The 27825-nt window shown below is 40.3% G+C and overlaps 1 protein-coding gene across 1 annotated transcript; it reads left to right on the forward strand.

Moving 5' to 3' along the window:
- Positions 1–1822: 1822 nt before the first annotated feature.
- Positions 1823–27825, forward strand: LOC143032118 (glyoxylate/hydroxypyruvate reductase A-like). The gene is made up of 9 exons (XM_076196578.1): positions 1823–2139; positions 5118–5218; positions 7073–7156; positions 10527–10649; positions 14675–14774; positions 14936–15032; positions 17425–17538; positions 21474–21630; positions 25935–27825. Exons 1-9 carry the CDS (start codon positions 2037–2039, stop codon positions 26064–26066), a joined length of 1011 nt encoding a protein of 336 aa, XP_076052693.1. The 5' UTR covers positions 1823–2036; the 3' UTR covers positions 26067–27825.

The following is a 27825-nucleotide window of genomic DNA, read 5'->3' on the forward strand; positions in this document are numbered from 1 at the left end:
GTATCTACATACATACATATGTATGCGTATATATATATATATATATATATATATATTACATGCATATAGAAACGCATATAAGAATACATTTAACTATACATTCAAACACAGGAACATACATTTAATTATGTATGAAGATGCATTTACACAAATATGTACATTATATACATACACACACATATACTGGTTCGAACATACACATTATATATGTACATACATATACCGGTTAGAGTATACACATACAAATATATACGGTTCTAAATAAACTTATTTATACATATATACATACAAGCAAAAAAATATTAATAATCATGAGCTGTAAATAATGAATAACTTTATCGGTGACCTCTCTCGGTGTTGAGTTGTCCCTGTGTTGAGTTGTCCTGGCGTTGAGTCGGCGGTGTTGAGTTGGCGGTGTTGAGTAGTGCCATGGGGGCCTATGGGAGGGCATAGCCCTCCCAAAATTCAGTTGCCCAAACTCTCAAGCTCATAAACTTGTATTTTTCAGTCATTTTTCGTATACATTGATTGTCAAGATAAAACTGCAAGTTCATTTACGGTTCGGTACAAACTAATGAGTTTCGAGAATATTCTTTGCTGCAAACATAATTATGTCCTTAATCTTGCAACTTGGCGCCACCTTCACGTGCTTGCACTGCATGACCCGTACATTGTCCAATGTACTATTGGCCCTGACTGATGATCATAGTCAGTTAGTGTCTCATGATTCAGTAGTGGTGTCACACCACTGCTGTGTTACTGTTTCCGTAAGTGCTATATAAGATTAGTAATATTTTTTATTTTTCATTTTCAGTCCCCCCCCCCCAAAAAAAAAAAAATGTAGGAGCACTTCCAAGTCACAAGTTCTGGCTGTTGGGTGTGGGAGAGGTTGCTCTTGTGCATGGAACGTACCCTAAGCTTTTCAAAATCATAAACTAGTCCATGAGAGATTACAAAAAAGTTTGGATACACTTTTGTTGCCCCAGCAATAAACGAGAAATTTATTATTGTTATCATACTATTATTATATACATCTTATATAGCCCCCTCATATATCCCAAAAAGACAACTTACATTAAATTGACATGGTCTTGCAAAGTGAAAAATTCAACCCATTGTATAATTTTGAGATGTAAAAATTATGAAAAAGATATTCATTGTTACATAAATGGCTCAGACTATTGAATTATATATTCAATATAAATTCATGCAAAAGTAGCAATCATCGTGATAATTTTTTGGTTTTCGCCAAACTTTCGGCACAACAAATAGCACTTATTTTCTTGTACCTCTCAAGCATGCATCTTATTTGATCGCTAACTTCCCCATACCTCATGAGGGTAACATGCCTTTTCTTGGTTACCCATACCTATCCCAAAGTACCGTCTATATGCAATCCAGTTCTTCGCACCTTTCAGAATTTTATGTGATACATGTTTAGGTCCAACAAAGAAACCATACACATATTAACATGAATCTGGTGAATTCCTGAAACTTCAAGTAGGCATGGACAAGAACGATATTTATAGTATACATACATATACCAAGGCTTTTTCCCCCTTACCAAGGGGGTAGCCATAAAGGACAAGGCACAAAAACATTCCTACCCATTTCACCCCCGAAAACACTCCACACCCCTCCACCCTCCCTCCCATCTTAGCACCTCCTAGATGATAGTATAAACCTGAAAAAAAAATGTAAGGGGCAATTGTGTATTTTCCCGTATCCAATACATTTCTTTATTCAGTATGAATTTCTATATCACTAAAACGGTCGACAGTAGAAAAAATACATATATAGAACCAGCGTAAAATTGTGTTTAACACGCACAAAAAAAGAGAAACAAAACTTTTATGAAAATTGCTTCTCAGTGTTATTGTCGAAGATGGTGCGGAAAATGTCACGACCGTGATATGCTCAGTTGACAATTGCCCTTGAAACACCTATATCAGATGCAAGACCACCTCTCAGTATGTGGTTAGCAACCGTTTAGAAGAGGGTCACTTGGATGGGTAGCTCTACGTGGGGTAGACATCATGGCTCACAGACGTACAGTACACGTTATCTCCACAATTCCTGAACTAAGTAAAAAAGCACAAGAAGTTTTACCTGGTGCAGTTGTTAAAGATGTTTGGAAAAGTAAGTATAGTTGGGTGAGACTTGCAGTTTCCCAGATTAATATAATGGATAATTTTCACACTAGATGCAAGAATGACACATTCTAGGATTATTTGAATTTTCCTCATGTTACATGTAGAAAGTGTTGTAAATCGCCAGCATAACGGTATCGCCTTTACCATATATGATATAAAATTCGATTGGTATAGCCGTCAGTGTTTCTTTAATTTGTAAACCTAGCTGATATTTGGGAATACCTAACATAGCCTAACCTAACTGAACATGACCTGACTTTAATCAGGCTTACGAAAACTAAACTGTGACGCCAATAGGTTCGCGTCTGCGGCGATGTTTTTTTTTTTTTTTTTTTTTTTTATATTCGATATTGATAGTATCTAAGTATGTCTTTATCTTATATATATATATATATATATATATATATATATATATATATATATATATATATATATATATATATATATATAATATAAGGTCATTCAAAAAACTTTTACATGAATATTAGAACTGTTAGGGTTGGAAATGGTGTCAATTGTATGAGGTTAAGGTGCTGTGCCAGGGTTGTTCAATGTGCAACATGGATGGAGTGGTACAGGAGGTAGTTGTGAAGGTAATGGGGAGAGGATTGGAAATGATTAAAGAAGCTGGATGGAAGTGGAAGGTGAGCCAGTTGTTGTTTGCTTATGACACTACTTGTGGCTGGGTCAGAGGTGTGAGAAAGCTAGTGACTGAGTTTTGGAAGGTATGCAATAGTAGGAAGTTGAAAGTAAATGTGGGTAAGAGTGATGAGATATACAATAGGTGAGGATGGCAGCAAGCTGGAGGTATGTTTCAAAGGAGAAAGGGAAGAGGGAGTGAATAGTTTTAAGTATTTAAGGTCTCATGTAGCAGGGAATGGAGTGCAAGAGAGACTTGGAAGTTCTAGTGAGTCCCGACTGCATTAATGTCAGGAATAGAGTGAACAGAGCATTATGTTTTATTGCTAGGAAGGTTACAGATAAAAGTGCAAAGGTAATTATCAAACTGTATCTGGCATTAGTTAGACCCATCCTTGACTATGTGGTAGTTTTGGTCTCCTTCCTATAGAATGGATATAAATTCAGTAGAATCGGTACAGAGGGTTCAGAAATTTGTCTTACGAGAACAGGCTTAGGCACCTTAATTTACACTCTGGAAAGACACATATGACATAGTGTGGGTGATCTAATAGAGGTGTTCAAGTGGATCAGACTAACAAGGGTGATGCAAACAAGGTCATCATGTTAAGACAGCAGTAATGGATTAAACTGGACAAATTTAGATTTAAGAAGGAAATAGGGAGGAACTAGTTTACTAATAGGGTCAACGAATAGAATAGACTTAGTAACCATGTAGTGAGCATTGAAACTATTGGTTGTTTTAAGAAACAGTTAGACAACTTTATGGATGGAGATGACAGATGGTAATGGATATGGAACTACCTAGTGTAGGTATTATGGTCTCTTGCAGTGTCCTTCATTCTTATGATAGGTATGGATGGAAAATGGTTGTGAATAGAAAACAAATTAATGCGGCCCAAAGAGATTTCTTCACATATTCTTTATTACTGGATGAGGGGACAAGAAGGTAGGGTTACCTTGTAAGCACAGTGGCTGGCCCTGTTGTGAATGTGCTGTGTCTTGCTGCATTGTTTCTGACCCAGGCAATGGGCAGGGGCCAGGGTGACTCTTCTTCCACAAGGAACTAAGGTAAAAGGGAAATGTTTTATGGGTGGGGATGGGTGTGTCTTGGCTGTCAACCTCCCTCATAAAGGAGAAGATGCCATTTGGTATATAGATAGACATTTTACTAGTACAGTAGTATGAGAGGAGGTGGTTCAGGGCACATATTTATTGTATCTAATGCCAGAAGATTTTATTCAGCTGGAAAGGCCTGTATGAATGGGTTTAAGTCTAGATAAAACTGTTGGGTGCTGTTGGATAAAAATTTATTGTTAAAGTTGGATGATTTCATGGAGTTGGGGGAACATTCACTGTCCAAGAAATTTAAAGACCCAATTACTCCATTAACAGTGTTGTTACCATTAGATTTTTGTAATGATAATACATATACCAATGGCTTTTTTATTTTACAAGGGAGGTAGCCAAAAACAAAGGCATAAAATCCACTCCTACACATTCCATCCCCACATACTCAACTCCCATTCAACCCCCTCCTTCCTCCCTCTTATCTTGGCTCCTCCTGGATGATGGGTCATCCCTGCATCTTGCCCACTAGCAAGATACATAATAATGATAGATATTATAATAATGATAATTATAGTAATAATAATGATTGATAGTACATACATATACCAAGGCTTTTTCCCCTTTACAAGGGAGGTAGCCAAAAAGAAAAAGGCATAAAATCATTCCCACCCATTCCATCCCTGAATACACTCCCTCTTATCTTAGCACCTCCTGGATGAGAGGTCATCCCTGCACCTTGTCCACTGCCCTAGGTCAGAAGCAGTGTCGCAAGACACAGCACATCCACAGCAAGGCTGCTTCATTAAATCGGTGACCCCCCTCTCCGTCCCCCCCATGCATAAAAGGAGAAGACGGGGAGAAACCCCCTCTTGCTGCGTCAAATATTGCTCACACATACTACCTCACTCCCCATCCCCCCACCCACCCTCCTCCTCCTCCTCCTCCTGTATAATTTAATTTAGGGTGGATCAAGTATTCTTTGATTTTTTCTTCCCATTATCTTGCCTGTGTTATGAAAAGCTACTTTTATGATCTTCAATAGTGTGTAGTCTAATGTATTAAACAACAGTGAAAAATGTGACAGAACTGTTATAGGACTTTCTAATGTCTTTTAGTAGCTGTGCACATAACTTTTCTGTTTTTTCGTGTTTATTTTTCATGTATATTTATTTATTTGTTTGTATTTTAGTTTCATGTTCTTATGCATTTATTTATTTATTTGTATTCTTGTTGATGTATGTGTTTATTCATTAGATTTTCCGAAAAGCAACAGCTTGGAAGACCTGACCAGTGAAGATAAGGGAACATTGCAGAATATGGAGATTTTACTCGCAGATAATAACATCATTGCACAGGTTTGTTTGAGACACATGAATGTTTTCCTTTAGAATATATATGATTGTTAATTATACATTTGTATGCACAGGTATAGTTCCACCTAGAATAATAATAACAATAATGTTTTATATAGTTTCACTGACTGGAAACCAGCAGAACCACAGCAGCAAACAGTCATCCTTGGGCCCTCACAAAGATCTCCCTGGGAAGAAACTTTGACATGTTGTCTGTGTAAATAGGTAGAGGATAAGGAAGAAGAGGGAGGAGGGGAACAGTTACTGATAGTTAGCTGTTGTTATGAAAAAAAAAATAATAATAATAATAATAATAAGTGGCAAGTCAGAGTAACCCCTACCACACTTTTCAGACATTTCATTTCATTTCATTTCAAGCACATTGAAACTTTTCCTCTCTTATGTTCCATGTTTCTGCCCCATACAGTGCTGTCAGCACAATCATCCTTTCATACAATCTCCTCTTAGCATCCATTCCTTAAATGTCTACTTCTCATTACACTTTTTATCCCCCAAGGCATTTACTTGCTTCTCTCAATCTACAATCTACCTCTACCTCCACTCCTCCCTTTCCCACCAAATATGGCCCCAAGTATCTAAAGCTATCCACTTCCTCCAGTCTTTCTCCCTTATTACTTGCTTCTAAATTGTTCCCATCCTCTCCCCTTGTACATCTCATCACCTTGTACATCTCATCACCTTGCACATTTACCTTCAACTTTCTCCTGTGGTATACCTTCCCAAACTGTGTCACTGACTTTCTTAATCCCTCCTCTGATCCTACTATAAGCACAGTGTCATCAACAAACAACAACTGGCTTATCTCCCATTTTTCTCCATTTTCTTTAACCATCTTCAATTCCCTGCCCATTACCCTTGCATTTACCTCTCACACCACCCTATCCATGTACATGTTGAACAGCCATGGTGACATGGCACTTCCCTGGTGAAGTCCCATCTTTACCTCAAACCACTCACTCTCTCCATTTCTAATTCTAACACAGGCTTTCTCTTGTAAAAACTTGACTGCTCTTAAAAGCTTTCCTCCTATCCATATATCTGGACCTCTCACAGTGCATTTCTGTCTACCCTATCATAAGCCTTTTCCAAATCCTTAAAGGACCAAAAAGCATCCTGCCCTTTTCCTAAAGGTTTTGAAAATGGGCAGCTGCAATGTCCATCTTGAAGGACCACCACAAGCAAGTACCTGTTGCTGGTCCCATGAGTGATGAAAGGCTCACAAGAATGTGGAGAGAAATGGATGGAGTAGATTAAAGAGGAAGGCCAAAATTGAGGTGGATGGATGGGATAGATAGGGCCTTTGATGCATAAGGAATGTCTAGAGCATAGAAGAAAGAGTGCAAAAGGTAGGAATGAATGGAGGGAATATGCGAATTGATAAAAATTTGATGGAGCACAAAGGGATAGTGTTATCAGCTCCATAGATTATTTTGAGTGGTTGAGGAGGGAGTTCACCACATACTGAATCAGTGATGATGAATTAACTACAGCTGTCCTGTCAGACCCTGTTATGCCTTCAACCCAATCAGTTTGGTTGGGAGGGGGGGGGGGGCAGGGATTATGCTTCATCTATGAAGTGGTGAAATGGGAGGGGCATGAAATAAGTTTTAATGCATGTGAAATAGGTGTGGGTGTGTACTTTGAATTGCTCACTCCCTTTATAATGAAGAAAGGGCTTTAGGCATGTATTAAGCTAATTTTATATTTGTACTTATACTGTGATAGGTGTGTCAAAATTGCCATTGATTTTAGCACCACATCATACATTTGCACATTTAACCACAGTGACTATACCTGTGTAACATTTATTCTAAGTATTTATTATCTAATCATCAGGTAGCACCTCATGTGGCAAAACTGCGTTGGGCACATGGCACCTGGGCAGGAGTGGAACGAGTGGTGAATTACTTCAAAGATAAGGTGATACTTAAATATTCTACCCATATGCAATACTTTTTTCTACAGACATGATAGATTTGTCTATCAGTCAGCTATTTGGAATCTAATGCCAATCAAGAGCATCTCTCAGCCACTTCCCTGAGTTGCATGACTACTGTTCTATGGCACATCACTCCTATTAACTTCTGTCTTGTCTTTCTACTACTTATCTGGTCTCCCTCCTCCATGTTTCATTTCCCATTCTTTTTTTTTTTTCCACAAATCCACTTCGGCTCCTTTATCACCTCCACAAAATCTCTTTACAATATGTTCTCGTACCCAATTTGCCCTCTTTCAGTCTTTCATCATTGTTCTTGGCATTTATATCTCCCTTGCTCTTAGTGGACTCCCTAGTTTTGTCTCCATCACCTTTGTCAATTTAAAAGTTTGAGACGTGAATTTGACACAGATTGTAAACTTTGCACTAAGGTAGAGACTCATGGTGTTATTATATTTGTCATTTTCTAACCAGTCACATTAATGTTTTCTGTTTCATTTAACATTATCTTTAGTCAGTTTTAGCATTGGTCTAAAACATTCTTCTCTTCAACTTCAAGATTCTCACCATCAAGTACTATAGCTGCTTGCTTATTTTCAAATCTGCTCTGAGGCTTCCCTTGTTGAGATTATTGAGCATATTTTGTAAGTCTTGCTGTCTCGGAAATGAGAATGATATATGGAAATCTCAGGTGGTTGAAATATTCGTTACTAATGTTCAAACCTTTCTCTTCCCAACAGTGAAAATCCTTCCTGGGATTCACCAAATATAAAAAAGCTAATTGGAAACATTACACAGGGAATAGAAAAGAACTTGGAGATTGTTGCCATAAATCAGTTAAAAGCATACCTCCCCTACACACTCCCCTCACCCCCACCCGCATACACAAAAAAGGGGGGAGAATAAAACTTTAAACTCACAGAACAAAAGAACTTCTACAACAACAAAACAAAGCCATCACAAAACAAAGAAGAAGAAGAAAGAAAACTATGGAAGGCACACAAATAGAGTAGATGGGAAAACAACTAAGAGATGTATTTACTTAATTGTAGTATACAGGAAAGGACCAATGCTTATTGGGTCCTGTCTCCTATTCTTTTGATATTCCGTAAACTATAAACAATGTTAAAGCACTTCTCCAAAAAAAAATTAAATCTACAATTCTAGAAAATAGGAAAATAACTAGTGATGTAGAAAATCAACCTGGAGAGTACCATTCCTTCCTTTTCCAACAAAGATATGGAAAGGGCAAGTAAGATATTGGAAAATTCCCACTCAGATGACTCAAATAAAATCTCAAATATCTATCTAGAACACTTTAGCCCAGACTGTTGCTTTCAGGCTATGAGAGGCCATGACTGATGTTTTCAACCACTCCTGGTTGTACTACAAAATTACAGCAATCTGGAAGAGCCCATAAAATAGTCATATTGAAAAAAAAAACAAAACAAAAAAAAAACAGCATCCTATAGACCAGTCTCATTGCAACCCCATAACCAAGATGGTGGAAAGACTGATCACAGAAAGAAATGTAATTAAAGTACCCATCTCCTCAAACGTACATGGATTCAAGGAGGGCCAGTCCACCAGAAAGAACAGTTATGATGGCAATAGACATAAACAGAGCATTTGGTAAAGTTTTCATCTGTTTGTAATAAACAAAAAGATCATAGAGACATCTATAACAACAATAACCATTAAATCAAATGAAGTGGCCTTGCTCTGGATGTGCTATGTCTTGCGACACTGCCTCTGACCCAGGGCAGTGGGCAAGATGCAGGGATGACCCGTTATCCAGGAGGAGCCAAGATAAGAGAGAGAGAGGGGGTGATTGGGAGTTGAGTATGTGGGAGTGGAATGGGTGGGAGTGGATTTTATGCCTTTATTTTTTGGCTACCTCCCTTGTAAGGGGGAAATAGCCATTGGTATATATATATGTACAACAACAACAACAAGAAATAGCTAACAAGCTTCATAGCTGGTAGACAGTGCAGAGTAACCCAAAACAACCAAATTCCTATGACTTAAAGACTCAAAATTGGAGTCCTCCAAGAAGCGGTACTTTCACCAGCATTATTCAACCTTTACCCAATAATTCTCCACACCAGATCCAGAACATAATGGATTTTTTTTTCCCTAAGTAGATAGTTTGTTAGGAGGAAGAGGAAGGGGACAGTCCTTTCTTGTGATCCCTTTATCTTTTGTAAAAAAGGAAATAGTTGAAGCTGAACAGAAGAAATCTTGTGTCCAATGTGGAGTTCACCTCCATATACATACATAAATATACCAAAGGATTTTTCCCCCTTACAAGGGAGGTAGCCAAAAAAACAAAGGCATAAAAACCACTCCCACCTATTTCATCCCCACATACTTCACTCTCATCCACCCTCCTTCCTCTCTCTTATCTTGGCTCTCCTGGATGATGGGTCATCCCTGCATCTTGCCCACTGCCCTGGGTCAGAAGCAGTGTTGCAAGACACAGCACACCCACAGCCAGGCCGCTTCATTAAATGGGCAATCCCCCCTCTCCATCCCCTCATGCAGAAAAGAAGATGGGAAGAAATCCCTTTGGACTGCATAAATTTATTTCTCGTACATACTCCCTCAACCCCCATCCCCCATCCACTCCCCCTCATGCATTACAGCATCATCCATACTCAACCATTCTCCGTTCACCCCTGTCTTCTGTCCTCTCCTGTCCTCCATATAAATGTGAGGATATTGATGGCATTTAGAAAAACTATGGTGGCGAGATGATTTTCTCTGACACCTGTTTCATTGAATCACTTTGCTCAGGCTCCTATTTTCTGGGAGCTAGAAAGAATAAATACTTTTTGGTATGAAAAGGATTAATCAAGATAGAGTTAATGAATTCCACATCAAAGATGTACTGAAAAACTGAATCAAATGACTTAGAGTAGAATTATAGGATCCTTTTCATGTAGAAGAGGCTAATTTTAGTTTTTATCTATTTTTATTGTCTTTAACATAAAGATACCAAAATAGATTTGTTATGACCTAACAAAGATACCCAAAATAGATTTGTTATGACCAATAGTAAGTGATATTACTAATAGTCATAAAATAACTATTTTGGGTATCTTTCTGTTAAATACAATAAAAATAGATAAAAACTAAAATTAGCTCATTCTACTGGAAGTATCTTATTATTCTAGTCTGACTGCTGCTAAGTTGCCAAGTGGGTGCATGGATTTTGACTTGGCTAACTCCTGTTTAAGGGGAAAAAACCCTTGCTATATTGATAGAATACTAAGTAGTTTCATTAATCAGAGGTTACAATCTTGGGCTGATGGGTAGTTATGAATGGAAATTAATTATCTATTTTATTTGCAGCCCAAGCCAAGCTACCCAATCACTCGGTTTGTAGAGGCCCAGTTTGCCCAGCTGATGGCTGAATATGCTGTGGGTCAGATCATTAATCATGAAAGGTCATGGCGAGACTCGCTTGAATATCAGGTAAGTTTTACTTTTGTAGCTCTATTTATTCTGTTTCAATAATTTAATTTCTTATTGATTTTTTCTTTAATGTTAATCATACATACATACATATACCAAGGCTTTTTCCCCCTTACAAGGGAGGTAGCCAAAAAGAAAAAGGCATAAAACCATTCCTACCCATCCCATCCCTAAATACACTCCCTCTTCCACCCTCCCTCCTACCTTAGCACCTCCTGGATGTTAATATTTTTTCTTATTAAATGCATTGTCTTGAATTTGATGAATGCTTTATAACTGATATATTTTCTTTTGTATTACCACTGAAATTGTGGAGGAGTAATAGTCAAGTGGCTGGTGAGATTATTCTAAGTGTTTTGGTCTCCAAGATGTATTTACCTAGTTGTATCTTATGGGAAGGGGAGCTATGTTCGTGGTGTCCCATCTTTGTATCTCGATGTCTAGCTTGCTCTTAAATTCATGTATATTTTTTGCACACACTATTGTTTCATCCAGTTTGTTCCAGACATCCACCACTCTGTGTGGATTTTTTTAATTTTTTTTTTAGGTCTCTTCTATAATTGTCCTTTTTGAGTTTCTTTTTATGTTGCCTTGTATTTCTCTTATCCCAATTTAGTAAGTCCTCTCTATCAAGGACTTCTATGCCTTTCATGATTTTGTAAATGGTCAGCAGGTCACGTCTTTCTCTTCTTTGTTCCAGAATCTGTAAATTCAATTTTGACAATCTCTCATCATATGACAGGTTTGAAAGTGTTGGGTATGAGTATGGTGTTGTATGAATAGCTGTAGTTTGTAATGTTGGTGAGTGCATGTATGCTATGAGGTGTTTTAGGTGAATGTCACTTATACTGTCAGGATCATAAGTGGATGAGTGCTAGAGGTTATGTGTAATATGCTTCATCTGGCTGTCTACGAATGGCATATAGTCTGGTCTATGGAGAATTTTTTTTTCTTACAATGAATGATGCATTTGTCATTAGGGTGAGGGATGAGATGGCTTATCTGTGCAAAGTGATTTATGAGAGTGTTTGCTTGATGTCTGTTTGAGGGTAAGTTGATTGTTGTGGTTATTGTTGTGTGAGAGTATGTTGTGTTACTGTCGAATAATGTAATCCTCTTGAGTGTCTTGTACAATTTTTTGGTATTTGTTTCATAATTGTGTTGACTAAGGTTTGTCAATTTAGTGCTTTTTGTTAATGTATTTTGTTGTTGATCTCAGTGGTAAGTGATTGTATTTGGTCTAGTATGTTCTGAGGGTAGGGGTGTTGTGTTTGAATGTCAGTGTCTAATGAGGCCTTGAATTTCTGATGTTAAAGTAGGGCTGTGTGATTTTCTATTGCCTCTGTGGGTGTATTTCTTGTCTACATTTTGTATGGTTGTGTTAAAAGTTGTGTGGATGTGCTGTCTTGCAACACTGCTTCTGACCCAGGGCAGTGGACAAGACGCAGGGATAACCCATGGTGGAGTGGAGTGGAGTATGATAGGGATGGAATGGGTGGGAGTGGTTTTTATGCCTTTGTTTTTTTGGCTACCTCTCTTGTAAGGAAAAAAAAAAGGCTTTGGTATATGTATGTATGTGTTAAAGGTGTGCACAGCAGTATCTGTCTCTGTGATTGGTGTACTCTTCAGTGTCTCAAAGTGTTGTTCTGTCGCTTGAGTGAAAGCTTCCCAATTTATTCTCGTAATTGGTCATCCAGGAGGTGCCAAGATAAGAGGGGAAGGGGGTGGATGGGAGTGGAGCACGTTAGGGATGAAATGGGTGGGAGTGGTTTTTATGCTTTTGTTTTTTGGCTACCTCCCTTATAAGGGGGAAAAAGCCTTTGGTATATGTATGTATGTAATTGGTATACATGTGTCTGTGGCCACCTGGGGTATAGGGGTGTGGAGTTGCTTGTCCAATCCTCGAATCCTACTCCGACTCTTCATTTTTTAAAGGTTCGTCTCCGACTTCGACTGTGACTGCAACTCCTCCCAAAATGATAAGGATAATTTGACTATTAACTTTTGTTATCAATTTAAAATGTCATTTCATCACTACCAAATGAATCACCAAGCCCAGGGCAACCGAAGTTGCTCCCAGGGATCTGTGCCACCTGCAGGGATGCCAAGGGATTCTTGTGTCAGCTTGCCCCTCAATTCCTTCTGTCACGTCCTAGGCTCTGTATTTGAGTTGATACATCGAATCATAACCCAGGATTCGAGTAGTTCCTGCAATCCAGATTTTTAGGTCGACAATTAGCCTCATATGGATAATTTAACTTCACTGGGATAAAGAAAGAAGGTGGAGTGCAATCACTAAAATTTACTGTCTATAATTATACGAGTTAATCTTACTAATTAATCGGTGAGAACAGAGTGCGGGCGCGGTAATCTTGCAAAAAGTGCTTGCCCTCCTATTTTACACTACAACCGTACAACACCAGTGCCATGACACAGGTGCCAACATACATCTAATTAAATTGTCCTATTTCTATTTACCCAATTCCACACATTTCACTAGCATCTTTATTCTTGTGTGAAGAGGGCTTACAGTATAGTCACTATTTTATATCTTATCCTAAAAGTTAGTATGGCAAGGAAAAGGGGGGATTCTACTTCCTTGCTTGGTTTGATTTACGTGCCCTTTGACCTCTGCTGGCAAAAGGCCCAGATTTCGTACCCTTCCGCTGTCGACCCATGAGTACCTTTGTGTGTAGTACTCACACCCATAGGGTCGTGGTGAATAAAGAGTTCGTTGTTATTCCGCTGCCAGCCCTACATCGCTTTATGCTTAGGCCCACGTCTATGTAGGTCACGGTGAAAGAGATGCATCATCATGATCACGGTGTGAACATGACACTTCCATGCTGGGGGTTTGGGGGAGGTTCCACAACATAGACGCCTCCACACCATAATAACCATGTTAACATGTGGCAGGGAATGGTGGAGTGGGAGTGAAGGTAAACTGTAGAGCGAGGGAAGCAAGTAAATGTCTTTTTGGGGAAGGGAAAGCATCACGAGAAATAGGTATCTGGGGATGGACTCAATGAGTCCTACATAAAGGCACAATTGGTTTTATGACACTGTATGGGGCAAAGACTATATATAGGGTTGATAAAGAGTATTGGGATGGTTTGGACACATGGAAAGAATGAATGAAGAAAGATTAATAAAAGGTGTGGAAGGCAGAGGTGGAAGGAGTGAACATGAAGAGGCAACCTAGGATGAGATGGATGGCTGGGGTAAAAGGGGCTTTGGGAAAGAAGGGAATGTCTGTTGAGGAAGGATGGGAGAGGACAGAAGATAGGGATGAATGGAGAATGGTTGTGTATGGATGATGCTGTGATACATGAGGTGGAGTGGGTGGGGGATAGGGGGTGAGGGAGTATGTGTGAAAAATAAATTGATGCAGCCCGAAGGGATTTCTCCCTGTATTCTCCATTTCTGCATGAGGTGATGGAGAGAGGGGGTCACTGATTTAATGAAGTGGCTTTGCTGTGGATGTGCTGTGTCTTGCAACACTGCTTCTGACCCAGGGCAATGGGCAAGATGCAGGGATGACCCATCATCCAGGAGGTGCCAAGATAAGAGGGAGGGAGAGAGGGGGGATGGATGGGACTGGAGTATGTGGAGATGGAATAGATGGGAGTGGTTTTTATGCCTTTTTTTTTGGCTGCCTCTCTTGTAAAGGGGAAAAAGCCTTTGGTTTGTATATGTATATATGTATGCAAGTGTAGGAGAAAGGAACAGAAGCAAGGTCCAGCTTGATCATCAGGTCTCAATGGGAGGGGCTACCCCACTGGATGAAGGGTGTTGATGGCTTTAATTTCTTCTCCTGTCTTGAATCTACTGAAGAAGGCCCTAAAGGTCAAAACATCTGGTTCTGAATAAAACTCCATACTCTAGCCTTAAAGTTTCATTACCAGCTCACCTCCATATATACATATAAACTATATATACACATACATTTATATTTCTTTGTATATGTTATTTTTCTGCAATCTTTACAGTTGATTTTTTTTTCTTTCCTCCATGTGATCAAGTAGAAGAAGTGCAAGTGGGTACAAACTAAAGCAATGATAGCATATCGCTGCCTTGGATCCATCACTGTGGGCATTGTTGGTATTGGTAACATTGGACACGAAAGTGAGTTGCTCTACATCATGTATCCTCATGCTTGTTCAGTCATTTGTAGGAAAAAATGAGGGCATAAAGGGTGGCTGGAAGAATGTGGTTTGTTTGTTACTTGATTAAAGATGATTGTATGATAATATTTGTATGCTGTGTCAATAGTAATTTTTATATAGTTGCTAGGGTTCTGAAGGCTTTTTCAACTGTGGTACACGGATACAAGTCAAAGCTCCCAACCCCAGAGGAAAAGTCTCATAATGTTGACAAATATTGGTAAGTAATTCATCAGTATTTTATTTTATTTTGTTTTATTTAATTTTTTACTTTTCTAGTCAGTAAAGATACATTTTTGTTGGAAAATGGGAAATTAGTATAAAAGAAACAGATCTACAGATAAGTCATTCTTAGAGAAGCTTTTATTGCCTCAAGTCTGAAACTCCCTCCCCTCATAGTTCAGCTAGATTGCCATGCATTAGTCTAAATTTAATCAGAGTAGTTAAGTTGATAGGATTTATCAAAACTAGATACCAATGATAGGTTCTTGCACAAGGTGGTGCTGCAAGATGGATGGCAGAGTCATCTCTCTGATGACCATCTTCAAAACTTGTCAACCTCTTTACCTCTGTTTGGAACTGCAGCCTCAAGAAGCTGACATTCAGTCATTGGATATGGCTAGAAACCTCTATAAATGTAGATTGAATTTCCCCAACATTTGCACACAAGGCAAGGTTACAACTACTGACTACTCCCCTTCTACTACACTTAAGCCAGTGACAAATGATTCCATATGAAGACAAAGTAAAAATGTAGTCCTTGTCGGATATTTTAACTGTAGTGAGGACAACTGGTGTATTTACCTAATTATAGTATTACAGGAAAGGATGATGATCATTGGGTCTTGTCTTCTACTCGCCAATATATCATATTTAACCTGAAGTTCATGTACTGAACATGGTGTCAAGTGAGGCAGCTGTCCTTGTAGTGGTACCATGTAACCCAGTACTACTTGCTGCAATTAAACTGGTTCCTCCACTGGTCACCCACCAGTGAGCAGGGCATGTTGGATACCCAGATGGACGAAAAAGAAAACTGTCAAAAGAACAGATGAACTTTTTTAGTCAATGGCCATCCAACCCCGTTATGGGTCACTAATCCATGTTTTTGCTATGTGTGACATTCCTGTAGGGCCTGGAGATGGGAGTTCAGGAGACTGAATGATGTCCTAGTGTTGTATTTACCTAATTGTAGTATACAGGAGAGGAGCAATGCCTGTTGGATCCTGTCTCCTACTGTCCAATTTTGTCACACCTAGCCTCAAATTTGTGTACAGTTCCAACTTAATCTATATAATTGATTTCCAATTATCATATATAGATTTGAATTCATGTATTGTTTGAGCTTGGGCTGTATCACCTTCTAAGCTATTCCAAGTATTTATACATCTGTATGGGAAACTGTATTTTATCACATCCTTTCGACATGTGGTCTTTATTAATTTACCTCGTAAGCCCTCCCATCCTTGATCTAGAGATCTCTCCTGTCAATGCAACAATCCCCTATAGTGACCTGAATACTGTAATCATATCACCTCTTTCTCTTCAATCTTTCAAAGTTGACAGACTCAGTGCTTTTAATCTTTCCTTGTATGGTTTATCTGGCAGGCTAGGGACCAGTTTGGTTGCAGCTGCCCTTTGTATTCTCTCGACCTTGCTTATATCCCTCACTCTCTGTAGGGACCATACCACCGATACATATTCCAGTCTTGGATGGATCAGGGTTTCAAGGAGTTTTTTCATTATCTCTTCATCCATATAGTGAAGATGTCACTCAAATCTTCTATTTACCTAGTTGTATTATACGGGAAGGGAGCTATGCAGCAGTTTGTATGTCTCTCCCACATTCCTGATGAATTGTCAGGTGACAGCATATCTTTCATCAGTACTCCCAAGTCTTTCCCCTCTTTTGCTATTGTAATGGGTTCACTTCCCAAGGAATAGTTTAAGGATGGTCTTTTGCAGCTATTGTCAATTTCTAGTACTTTGCTATTTTTGGTGTTGAACTTCAGTACTCCACCAACATCACCCCCGGACATATGCCCCACAGAATAGAACTTTCCCATATCAGATAAAAATCACACTGGCATGCTTGCATCCAGGACACTAGCATTGAAACAGTACCAACACAGAACAGGCCTGACCACTAATTCTGACCACCCCAGATGCAATCACCTCATAGAATACACTGAACACCTTATCTTACTCTTCACCAACCGCCCTATGCAGACAACAGTGCTATATTTCTTCCTTAAATGACTTGTAGACCAGTTTGGTTGCTGTTGCCAGTTACCTGGGAGAAAAGGGTCTCCTGCAAGAGATAATTGGGTTATGGTTGATTAATATGCTTTCAGAGAGCAACACAAAATTGAGTGTTTTTAGGGCTGAACTACCCGTGGCTGGCTTCTTGGGGGCTATAGGTCTCCTGCAAGAGAGAATTGGGACATTGGTTTGATAGTGTTGGGGATTGTAACTGGCCAGACTGTAAGACTGATCTTTAGAGACTAGTAATTTTCTTGCACCTTCATGATTATATTTGTTGATATTTTAGTGAACTATTAACATTTGTAATGCATGTAGCAACAGTTACAGCAACAGTATTACTTTTACAGGCATGGAGATGAATTACCCCACATGTTAGCAGAATGTGATTATATAATCAGTGTATTGCCATCAACTCCAACAACAAATGGCATCTTGGGTGGGGATACCCTCAAGGCTGCTAGGTGAGATAGAAAACATGTATTTTCGAAGCAAATTGTTTAATGTATATATATACTGTAGTGTTTAGTGTATAACAATAGATGCACTAGTAAACTATATTCCATAACAACAACAGCAATATTGTAGTGTATATGTGATGAGTTGGTGAGTTTGGAGTTGAGTGTTTGAAAGGTATGGTGTGGAGTTGAGTGTTTGAGAGGTATGGTGTGTGTAACAAGGATGGGTAGTGAGAAATGAGATAAGGCAGATTAGGTTGATGAAAGAATATGAATGGTTTGGGCATATAGCAGGGGTGGCCAAATATGCTTAATGTAAGAGTCACATTCAATAAAGTTCAGACATTTGAGAGCCACAAAGCATGAACAAAACTGATTATAAATTATAAAGGTTGAAAATGTTCTTTTTTTACCTTTTATGTTAACTGTGATAACTTTTATGTTAACTCCGTCATCCAAGAGGTGCCAAGATAAGAGGGAGGGTGGAGGCGAGTGGAGTTTGTTTAGGGATGAAATGGGTGGGTATGGTTTTTATGCCTTTTTCTTTTTGGCTACCTCCCTTGTAAGGGGGAAAAAGCCTTGGTATATGTATGTATGTATGTATGTGATGAAAAAAGATCAGCCAACATATTTCCACAAGCCACATATTAAAGGTCAAAGAGCTGTGGTTTTGCCACCCCTGGCATATGGAAAGAATGAATGAAGAAAGACTAGTAAAGAGAGTGGAAGGCAGAAGTGGCTTGCAACATTTCTTGAGTCATCCCATAGAAATCTCCGAGAAGAAACATGGGACTCTTGTCTATGTTGTAGTGGGAATGTTTTCTGTGTCACCAGTTTAGAGTAGAAGGAGGAAGGAAACAGTCACTGGTGTTAGCCCAATGTGAAAAGGTGTAGGAAACACAGCCAAAAGTGACAATGATACCTTGGGCACAATCCAATGACCAAGTGTCAGAAACTGGTGACAGAAACTGTCCCACTATTACAACACATCCGTCCAAAGTGTCTTCTTAGAGAGATCAGTGGGAGGGATGGTGTTCATGGCCAGCCACTGTGAGGCTGTAGATATTTGGTCACTGCATTTGATGCAGCAGTTATTATTGTAATTCTAGAGCAGTTTTCATGCGTTATTTGTATTTTATGCATTGATAATTTTGCACACTGAGGTGGTTCTTAACCAACTAACCTACTAGGAAGAGCAAACATTCCTGGTGAAAGCCAGGAAGGTTTGTCGAGTTTATTACTCAGTTATTATTATTGGATAGGATTTTTTATATTATTATTATTACATATATATGCAGCCAATACCCCAGACGGGGTGTGTGGCTCTGGTCCGTAGGGGCGCCCCATATAGACCCTAAAGTATCAACTGCTTGCTACTTTGCCACAATAACAAGCAGCCAATAAAAAAGGAGGTACAGTGATAGTGGACTGGCTGGTGAGGTTATTTAATGTTTGCTGGAGAGGGTAGAGTGCCAGAGGACTGGAGGAGTGTCTGTATAGTTCCACTTTACAAGGGAAAAGGGGACAAGTGTGAATGTAGTAGTTTCAGAGGGATTAGCTTGTTAAGTGTAGTTGGGAAGGCTTATGGGAGGATCTTGATTGAGAGGATTAGGAGAGGAACAGAGGGAGTAATTGGTGAGGAACAGTGTGGATTTAGGACGGGTAGAGGTTGTGTAGATCAGATCTTTGTGGTAAGACAAATATGTGAGAAAGCTATAGGAAAGGGGAAGGATGTTTTTTGGGCTTTTATGGATCTGGAAAAGGCTTACGATAGGGTAGACAGAAAGGCATTGTGGGAGGTTATGCAGATATATGGGATAGGAGGAAAGCTTCTAGGAGCTGTCAAGAGTTTTTATGAGAGTAGTAGAGCTTGTGTCAGGATTAGAAATGGAGAGAGTGAGTGGTTTGAGGTAAAGGTGGGACTTCGTCAAGGATGTGTTATGTCGCCCTGGCAGAGGTAAATGCAAGGGTAGTGGGTCAGGGATTGGAGATGGTTAAAGAAAATGGAGAAAAGTGGGAGGTGAGCCAGCTGTTGTTTGCTGACGACACTGCGCTTGTGGCAGGATCAGAGGAGGGACTGAGGAAGTTGGTGACAGAGTTTGGGAGAGTATGTGATAGAAGAAAGCTAAAGATAAATGTGGGTAAAAGTAAGGTGATGAGATGTACAAGGGGTGAAAGTGGCAGTAGACTGGAAGTGAGCATCAAGGGAGAGGGACTGGAGGAAGTGGATAGTTTTAGATACTTGGGTGGAAATGTGGCAGGAAAAGGTGGAGTGAAAGTGGAGGTAGAATGTAGATTGAGAGAAGCGAGTAAATGCCTTGGTGGATTAAAGAGTGTAATGAGGAATAGACATTTGGGAATGGATGCTAAGAGGAGACTATATGAAGGAGTGATTGTGCCAACAGCACTGTATGGGGCAGAAACATGGAACATAAGAGAGGAAGAGAGAAGGAGTTTGAATGTGTTTGAGATGAGGTGTCTAAGAAGTATGATGGGGGTTACTAGGTTAGATAGAGTGAGAAATGAGGAGGTGAGGAGAAGAACGGGGGTGGAAAGGGAGTTGGGAGATAGGGTTGATGAAAGAGTATTAGGATGGTTTGGACACATGGAAAGAATGAGTGAAGAAAGACTAGTAAAAGAGGTATGGAAGGCAGATGTTGAGGGATTGAACATGAGGGGACATCCTAGGATGAGGTGGATGGATGGGGTAAAGGGGGCTTTTGGGAAGAGGGGAATGTCTGTTGAGGAAGGACGGGAGAGGACAGAAGACAGGGGTGAATGGAGAATGGTTGTATATGGATGATGATGTGATGCATGAGGTGGATTGGACGGGGGGATGGGGGGTGAGGTAGTATGTGTGAGCAAAATTTGACGCAGCCCGAAGGGATTTCTCCTTGTCTTCTCCTTTTATGCATGGGGGGATGGAGAGGGGGGGTCGCCGATTTAATGAAGCGGCCTTGCTGTGGATGTGCCGTGTCTTGCGACACTGCTTCTGACCCAGGGCAGTGGACAAGGTACAGGGATGACCCGTCATTCAGGAGGTGCTAAGATAAGAGGGAGGGTGGAGGGGTGTGGAGTGTATTCATGGATGGAATGAGTGGGAATGATTTTATTCCTTTTCCTTTTTGGCTGCCTCCCTTGTAAGGGGGAAAATCCTTGGTATATGTATGTATGTATGTACATACATATACCAAAGGCTTTTGCCAAAAAACAAAGGCATAAAAACCACTCCCACCCATTCCATCCCCATCACACCCACAGTCCCCCCCCAACACTGCTTCTGACCCAGGGCGGTGGGCAAGGTGCAGGGATGACCCGTCATCCAGGAGGTGCTCAGATGAGAGGGAGGGTGGGAGGGGTGTGGAGTGTATTTAGGGATGAAATGGGTGGGAGTGTTTTTATGCCTTTCCCTTTTTGGCTACCTCCCTTGAAAGGGGGAAAAGCCTTGGTATATGTATGTATGTATGTATTATCATTATTTTGTATTTTTATTTTTTTTACCATTGGTACACATACATATACCAAAGGCTTTTTCCCCCCTACACGGGGGGCAGCCAAAAAGAAAAAGGCATAAAAACCACTACCACCCATTCCATTTCCTATATATTCCACTCCCCTCCACCCTCCTCCCTCCCTCTTATTTTGGCACCTCTTACCATTGGTAAGGTCTATAAATAACCATCTACAGTTGAGACTTTTGATAATGGAATGCAAAGGAAGAAACTGAAAATTCAGGGGATGAAGACAAGAAAGATAAGAACCAGCGACTCAGCAGAAATCATATTCACACTCTTTGGTAAAAAGTTTGATTAATTATAAATGACAGTTGATGGTATTGGATGTCTTGAGGTAATTATTATAACAAGTGACTTTTACCACTGAAGTCTGTGCTGATACTCTCTATAATATATGCTATCACTAATGAAATATTAATCCTACAGAAAATCTGCTGTCCTCATAAACATTGGACGAGGAAATGTCATTACAGAAGAAGACATTTTGAGGGCACTGGACAATGGCTGGATTTCTGGTGCTGTTTTGGATGTCTTTGAAAAGGAGCCTCTATATGAAAGTAGTCCATTGTGGACTCATCCCAAGGTTAGTATGTGTTGGAACTGGTGATGAATACTTACATGTAGAAGTCCTGCAGATAAGACTGAAGAGAATCATTTCACCAGTACCCTTTCTTCCAAAATTATGAATATTGTCACCCTCATCTGGAGGTGTAGCTCCAGGGATCTGGCATTTTCTCCAGACTGAGTCCAAGATCTCTTTCTCAATGCCAACTCTTTCCCGTCTAATTTTTGACATAAGAGCTGACCACTAGCAACTGATTTTCTCATTGTAGTGAGACAAAAAGAAGCTCACTTTAAAACAGCAAAAAGTTTGACATTTCTTCTCAGAGAGATCAGTGGGAGTGCCATGGACCCATGCAGGCTATGAGAGCCTTAGCAAGATATTGTCCAGTTAGAACACTGATGGTTAATGTATATCCTTTAGGCCTCCCCTTCCCCTTGCTGATATGTTTTGTAGGTTTCAGACAGATAATAGTAATAATAATTGCACCAAGTTTCACTGACTGGAAACCTGTAACTCCAAAGTAACTAGCAGAGGTTCTAAGGTCCTCCCATAAATTTCTCTGTGAAGAAACTCCAAACTGATGTTTGTTTTGTATTTACCTAATTGTACATACATACATACATATGCCAAGGCTTTTACCCCCTTACAAGGGAGGTAGCCAAAAAGGAAAAGGCATAAAATCATTCCCACCCATTCCATCCATGAATACACTCCACACCCCTCCACCCTCCCTCTTATCTTAGCACCTCCTGAATGACGGGTCATCCCTGCACCTTGTCCACTGCCCTGGGTCAGAAGCAGTGTCGTAAGACACAGCACATCCACAGCAAGGCCGCTTCATTAAATCAGCGATCCCCCCTCTCCGTCCCCCCATGCATAAAAGGAGAAGACGGGGAGAAATCCCTTCGGGCTGCGTCAAATATTGCTCACACATACTACCTCACCCCCCATCGCCCCGTCCATTCCACCTCATGCATCACAACATCATCCATATACAACCATTCTCCATTCACCCCTGTCTTCTGTCCTCTCCCATCCTTCCTCAACAGACATTCCCCTCTTCCCCAAAACCCCCTTCACCCCATCCATCCACCTCATCCTAGGACATCCCTTCATGTTCACTCCCTCCACATCTGCCTTTCATACCTCTTTTACTAGTCTTTCTTCACTCATTCTTTCCATGTGTCCAAACCATCCTAATACTCTTTCATCAACCCTATCTCCCAACTCCCTTTCCACCCCTGTTCACCTCCTCACCTCCTCATTTCTCACTCTATCTAGCCTAGTAACCCCCATCATACTTCTCAGACACCTCATCTCAAACACATTCAAACTCCTTCTCTCTTCCTCTCTTATGTTCCATGTTTGTGCCCCATACAGTGCTGTTGGCACAATCACTCCTTCATACAGTCTCCTCTTAGCATCCATTCCCAAATGTCTATTCCTAATTGTAGTATACAAAAAAAGGAAACGGGAAACAGGACAGAAGGGACGTGGGTGGGAGTGGGTACATGCTTTGGCAACACTTGTTGGGTCCTGTCTCCTACCTTCCAATTTATCATATCTAGCTTCAAAAGCTTGCTGGCCGAGCGGGATAGGGTGTCGTTACTTGCAGCGAAGGTCGAGGTGAGGGCGGTTTGAATCCTGCCACCAGCGAAGTTGAACCAAGGGCATGGTTCATTAATTTCCACGCTACACAGCCCTCTGTGAGGGGCACCATCCTAGCTTCCCAATAGGGGGTAGTGTGTGACGTTAAACCATATCATCATCATCATCATCAGCTTCAAATTCATGTACAGTTCCAACTTTGTCTTTACCTTTAATTTCCAATTAACCTAATTAGATTTGGTTGGGGTGGTATGGGAGGTCAATGTGAGGGTAATGGACAGAGAATTGGAGGTGGTTAAAGATAATGGAGAGAAGTGGGAGGTGAGCCAGTTGTTGTTTACCTAGTTGTATCTTATGGGAAGGGGAGCTATGCTCGTGGGGTCGTGTCTTTTTATCTCTCAGTGTCTAGTTTGCTCTTAAATTTGTGTATAGTTTTTGCACACACTTGTTATATCCAATTTGTTTCAGATATCCACCACTTTGTGTGGATTTTTTTTTTTTTTTTTTTTTTTTTTTTTTTAGATTTCTTCTATAATTATCCTTTGAGTTTCTTATCATGTCCCCTTATATTTCTCTTATCCCAGTTTAGTAAGTCCTCTCTATCAAGGACTTCTGTGCCTTTCATGATTCTGTAAATGGTCAGCAGTTTGCCTCTTTCTCTTCTTTGTTCCAAAGTTGGTAATTTCAATTTAACCAGTCTGTCCACATATGACAGGTTTGAAAGTGTTGGGGCCATTATTGTGGTTGCTCTTTGGATTTGTTCAATTTTCACTGCACTTGTAGCAGGGTCAAAGGAGGGATTAACCTCTTCACTCCGGGGCACATTGCACGTCTGGCAGCTAATGCTGCCAGACGTGCGATGTTGCGTCATAATAATTGCATTGTAAAAAATAAAGTCAGTGCTCAATTGTTCGTTCTCTTTCACCCGTGAATTTTGATAACCATAGAAAATATGATGAAGCCAGTTTAGAGAGAATGGAGGTTACGTAGGTACGACTACAATAAATATAATCAAGATGCCGACGTTGGCATCATCGCATACCCACTTGCTCCTCATGCCGCCTACGTAGGCATCACCGTATGGAAGTGGTTCAGGCACTAAGTGAAGGAGTTTGGGAAGGCTTCTGATAGTTGAAAGTGATGATGATGATATGGTTGAATGTCACAAACTCCCCCCTATTGGAAGGATAGGACGGTGCCCCTCACAGAGGGCTTTGTAGCGTGGAATTTAATGAACCATGCCCTTGGTTCATCTTTGCTGTTGGCAGGATTCGAACCGCCATCCCCTCGACCTTCGCTGCAAGTAACGACGCCCTAACCTGCACAGCCAGCGAACTTCCAAAAGTTGAAAGTAAATGGAGATAGAAGTTGAAAGTAATTGTAGTAGTTGAAAGTAAATGTAGATAAAAGTAGGGTGGTAAGATGCACAAAGGGAGAGGATGGCAACAAGTCAGAAGCAAGTCTTAAAGGAGAGAGACTGGAGGACGTGGACATTTAAAGTATTTGGGGTTGTATGTAGCAGGAAATGGAGGAGTTGAGGTAGAGCTTATTTTAGATTATGAGAAGCAAGTAAATGTCTTGAGGGATTGAAAAATGTCTAGAAAAAGGCATCTGGGAATGGATGCAAAGAGAAGATTATATGAAGAGGTGATTGTGCCAACAACACTGGATTTTGAGAGAAGCAGAAAGAAGTTTGAATGGGTTTGAGATGAATTCTGTGAGAAGTATGATAGGGGTTGCAATGTTGGATAGTGAGAAATGAGGAGGTGAGGAGGAGAGCATGGGTGGAAAAGTAGATGGCAGATAGGGCTGATGAAAGAGTATTGGGATGGTTTGGATAGATGGAAAGAATGGGCCAAGAAAGATGAGCAAAAGAGGTGTGGAAGGCAGGTGTGGATGGAATGAACTTTAGGGGATGACCGAGGATGAAATGGATGGATGGGGTGAAAGGGACTTTGAGCTAGAGGGAAATGACTGTTGAACAAGGTAGGGAGAAGGCTGAATACAGGGGTGAGTAGAGAATGGCTGTATGGATGATACTTTGATGCAGCCTGAAGGGATTTCTCCCCATCTTCTCTATTTTCTGCATGAGGGGATGGAGAGTTGGGGTTGCTGATTAAGTGAAGTGGCCTTGCTGAGGATGTACAGTGTCTTGCTGCACTGCTTCTGGCCCTGACAGTGAGGAGATGGGGACCCTTCATCCAAGAGGAGTTATAATGAGAGGGAAACAAGTGTAGTGAAGGAGTGGAATGGGTGCATGCCACTGATTCAGCTACCTCCCTTATAAGGGGAAAGAAGCCCTGAGTATGTAGATAGTGTGGAACTACTTTGTTATCATCAACTGAATGTAGGTGGAGGGGATCAGTCATTGGATGTCAGATCTCCTTGTTTAAAGTGGAAGAATTTCAATTGTTGATGTAGAGATCTTGGGCCTGGTCTGGGAATATTAAAGACATAGGCAAATATGAAACTATTTCACTCAGATGGGATGAGTTTGGGCTAAGAAAATATGAATTTGATTTGAGGAAACTGAAACTAGTACATACAGGGGGGAAGAAGTTTATTGATAAGATGTACGGTATGTAAATGAGCACATTAGATATATACATACATATATCTAAGGGTTCCCCCCCTTACAAGGGAGGTTTACCTTCACTTGTTATTGTATGTTTGAATATGTTTTCACTTGTTAAAACATGTATTTAACTTTTCAGGTTGTTGTAACCCCACACACTGCGGGAGTAAGTCAGGCAGAAAATATCAGCACCTCCTTTGCTGCTAACTATGAACGTTTCACAAATGGTCTTCCCCTTCTCCACCAGATTAATTGGGAAAAGGGATATTGATGATTTGCCCTTATTTGTCACTTTGGAGAATTAAAATTTTCCAAGCATAGTTAATCTTATTTCCAATATATATGTATATACATTTCTTTCACAAAATATTTTGTTATAGGGAAAAAAATATTAATTTTCTCATTTCATTAGGCAAATTTGTGTAACCCAGTGTTGCTGCTAAGGAACTCTTGAGGTAATATTGTAAATTAGCCCATTCACATTGTATATATTATGCTCATCGGCAGATACAAAACAGGATATGGTAGGTGGAAGTGGTACTGATTCACATGGTGGCCCAGTTTCATATATATGGCATGACAATTATGCAGAAGTGGTCTGGTGCATCTGTGTAGCCAACAAATCATTTGGTATCCTGCACTAACAACTGTGGTCACAACATGACATCAGACTTGCCACCAAGTTTAAGGTGTAGAACAAAGTTGTTTTGCTAGCACTGCTGTAGACCACAGAAACGATCTACTTTCTGAAAGGGCAACAGGAAAAATCACTCAAACTCAACTTAGACATGTGTGCTAACTCTGGAGCTTTAAATGGTATGACAAAATCCCTGATGAAGTTGTTCTGAAGAGAGCCAACATCATCAGTGTAGAAGAGATCATCACAGCCTCACAACTCAGGTGGACAGGTTATGTTAGGAGGATGTCAGACTGGTTACCCAGGAGGACAGAAGCTCTGCTATAAGGACGTTCTGAAATGCAACATGAAGACCCACCAGATTCACCACAACATGTGGGAGAAGGGCACTTAGGAAAGGAAGAAATGGTGACAAAATGTTAATGGAACCAAGATAACTGTGGAGCAGAAACATCACACGTCTTATCTTAAGAAACACCAAACTCATCACACACAACCAACAATGTAGCCTATGTGGACATTTCTGCTGGTCAAAGATAGGACTAATGCCCCTTTTACCCCATCCATCCATCTCATCCTCCCCTCAAGTGTGCTCCATCTACCTCTGCCCTTCCACACACCTTTTACTAATCTTTCTTTACTTGTTCTTTCCGAGTAACCAAACCATGGCATTTCATTGCTAATTCACAATATTACCTCAAGAGCTGTTCAGCAGTAATGTTTGGCTTAAACATTTTTGATGTTTTGCTAAATGAAGATTATTTTGATGGGATACCACTTTTCATTATTAATCATAGATAATAAAGAATTTTTTTTGTTGGGTTTTAATTGATGACATGATATAAACAATTTATCAGAGGTAATCAGTGTTTGTATGGAGTATTTAGAAAGATTCTTTGTTTTATTAAAAGTCCTCTGTAAGGCGCATCATCCTAGCCTTCTGATAGGGGGAGTTTATGATGTTAAACTATATCATCATCATTAGAATATATGATAATTTTTCCCTTGAGTTTCACTTCATAGAACATACATATACCAAGGCTTTTTCCCCCTTACAAGGGGGGTAGCCAAAAAGAAAAAGGCATAAAATCATTCCCACCCATTCCATCCATGAATACACTCCACACCCCTCCACCCTCCCTCTTATCTTAGCACCTCCTGAATGATGGGTCATCCCTGCACCTTGTCCACTGCCCTGGGTCAGAAGCAGTGTCGCAAGACACAGCACATCCACAGCAAGGCCGCTTCATTAAATCGGCGACCCCCCCTCTCCGTCCTCCCATTGCATAAAATGAGAGGACGGGGAGAAATCCCTTCGGGCTGCTTCAAATTTTGCTCACACATACTACCTCACCCCCCATCCACCCGCCCATTCCACCTCATGCTATCACAA

The sequence above is a fragment of the Oratosquilla oratoria genome, chromosome 1 (assembly GCF_046742065.1).
Source record: "Oratosquilla oratoria isolate Oo_2021 chromosome 1, ASM4674206v1, whole genome shotgun sequence".
In the NCBI taxonomy this organism is placed as follows: Eukaryota; Metazoa; Arthropoda; class Malacostraca; order Stomatopoda; family Squillidae; genus Oratosquilla; species Oratosquilla oratoria.